At 55.0% G+C, this 1,937-nt stretch overlaps 2 protein-coding genes across 2 annotated transcripts; both read left to right on the forward strand.

The window, feature by feature from the left end:
- Window positions 1-8: 8 nt before the first annotated feature.
- Window positions 9-206, forward strand: M421DRAFT_79472 (uncharacterized protein; the record flags this gene model as incomplete). The annotated part of the gene is made up of 1 exon (XM_033597487.1): window positions 9-206. A coding segment is annotated over one exon (198 nt), but the record flags the coding sequence as incomplete, so codon positions are not given.
- A 607-nt stretch (window positions 207-813) lies between these two features.
- On the forward strand, window positions 814-1,322 carry M421DRAFT_10811 (uncharacterized protein; the record flags this gene model as incomplete). Its single annotated transcript, XM_033587166.1, has 2 exons — window positions 814-863; window positions 926-1,322. 2 exons carry the CDS (start codon window positions 814-816, stop codon window positions 1,320-1,322), a joined length of 447 nt encoding a protein of 148 aa, XP_033442391.1.
- Between the last annotated feature and the right edge of the window lie 615 nt (window positions 1,323-1,937).

Here is a 1,937-nt window from a genome sequence, read left to right on the forward strand (position 1 = left end):
AAGACGCCCACAACGCTGCCAAACCTATACAGTTATCCCAAACAGGCAAGAAGAGAGCCTCATTACTATCTACACAAAAGAGCAAGCGTCAAAAACGTGTGGTGGATGCCGTGGGTGGTGCTCAAGCCCAGGAGGCCTCCTCAAGCCAACCACCCGTCACGACGTCACGCGGCCGCAGCGTCAGACTGCCAAGTAAATTTAAATAGTACAAATTAATCGTCATACTTCAATTACTACTACACCACAATATTATATATATTTACCATTTGTGGGTGGCTGTAGAGCCTCATTTTTGTGAACCCGTTGGGCCCAAAAATCGTGCATTGCGCGACCGCGTGCATTGCGCGCACGGACACGGTATAGTAAAAGCCCTAGGCGGAGATACAATCAGGGTCCCAGAACACTAGATCAACTACGCTATACAAGGAGTACCTAGCTCGTTCTAGACTCTAGACAGCACTGAACTACCTACTACTACCCAGCTAGTTGAGGAAGAGGTCCGCTCGCAAACAGGCAAGCAGCCAGTTAGCTGCAGAACCTCCTGACACGGGGCCAACCAGAATGGCTTGACTACCTAGATCATATCATACAAGGAGCCAGTCCGCTCGTTCCGGCTCTTTGGCACCAGCCAACTCTCTAAAGAAATCCACAAACACCCTACTATACAGCGACACGACCTAGGCTGCCAACAATACTGCAACGCTGCCCGCTGTACTTGGCTAGCCCGCTGTGTGCACTGCGGAGATCGCACAGATAGACACCAAGGGCTCTATGGGGACGACTGTCCTCATAAAGCCAAGTGCACCAACTGCCATGGCCCACACCCGGCCAGTCACTCCAACTGCCCCGCTGCCCCTCGCCGGGTGCATGGACACATAATCAAGCCCACCAAGACTGAACTAAACGCTATCCGTCGCGCAGGCAGAGCAACATACCAGCACCTCTACAGGACGGTAGAAGAGACGCTTAACCAGGCAACGCCGCAGCATGAGGAGACCCTTAATCAGGCATCGCCTCAGCATGAAGATACCCCCCTAGAGGCCGCGCAGGAGATAGCGGCCCCCCACCCTCCTCCACGGGGGCGGGCACTAGAAGAGGATAGCAGGGCAGCTCCAACTGGAACAAGCAGCGCCTCTCAAGCATCCTTGCCCACCACTGGTAGAGAAAAGAGACCAAGACGGGCCGCTGCAGGCTGTACGAACCTGAATGTAAGGGACATGTCAGCCAACAGTCTGCTCCCACGACCAACCATCTACACTGATCCCTCAACCTCTGAGAGGGAGGACATCAGCATGAGCGATCAGTCACCATCTACATGTTAGGACACCAACACACACCCTCCGCCTGCAACAGGCAACGACGGCCTGGCCAGCAGGGAGACCAGCTCCGCATATGCTGGGCCAACGTCGGCAGGAGCTCACCCTGCCACATTACAATCCTAGAAGCGGCCTTTCAGAAGGACATGGATGTTGTATGCGTCTAAGAGCCTTTCACCTGTGCCAACTTAAGGACCTCCACCCACCCAGGCTTCAGACACCTCGCACCCATTAGCACCTAGGACGCTCCTAACGCACTAGGCGCAACCCGCCCTTAGGTGATGACCTACATCCGCAAAGGATACCACTTGAAGCTCCAGGCTAGACAAAGCCTCGATCACCCAGACCTGCTGTGGGCTGTCGTGAACGGAGTCTTGATACTCAACTGCTACAGACAGCCACTTACCCCTGACGTACTCCAATACGTTACGCACCCTACGCCCCCCCAACACTGCGTTGTAGGAGGGGACTTTAACGTCAGACACGAATCCTTTGAGCCCTCTGTTTCCGCAGCCAGCGGCGGCATAGAGCTCGCCAGGTGGGCTGCTAACGCCTCTATGGACTACATTGGTGTGCCGGGGCAGCCAACACACTGCGCTGGCCATGTCCTTGACCTTACTT

Source organism: Didymella exigua (genome assembly GCF_010094145.1).
Source record: "Didymella exigua CBS 183.55 unplaced genomic scaffold M421scaffold_143, whole genome shotgun sequence".
NCBI lineage: Eukaryota > Fungi > Ascomycota > Dothideomycetes > Pleosporales > Didymellaceae > Didymella > Didymella exigua.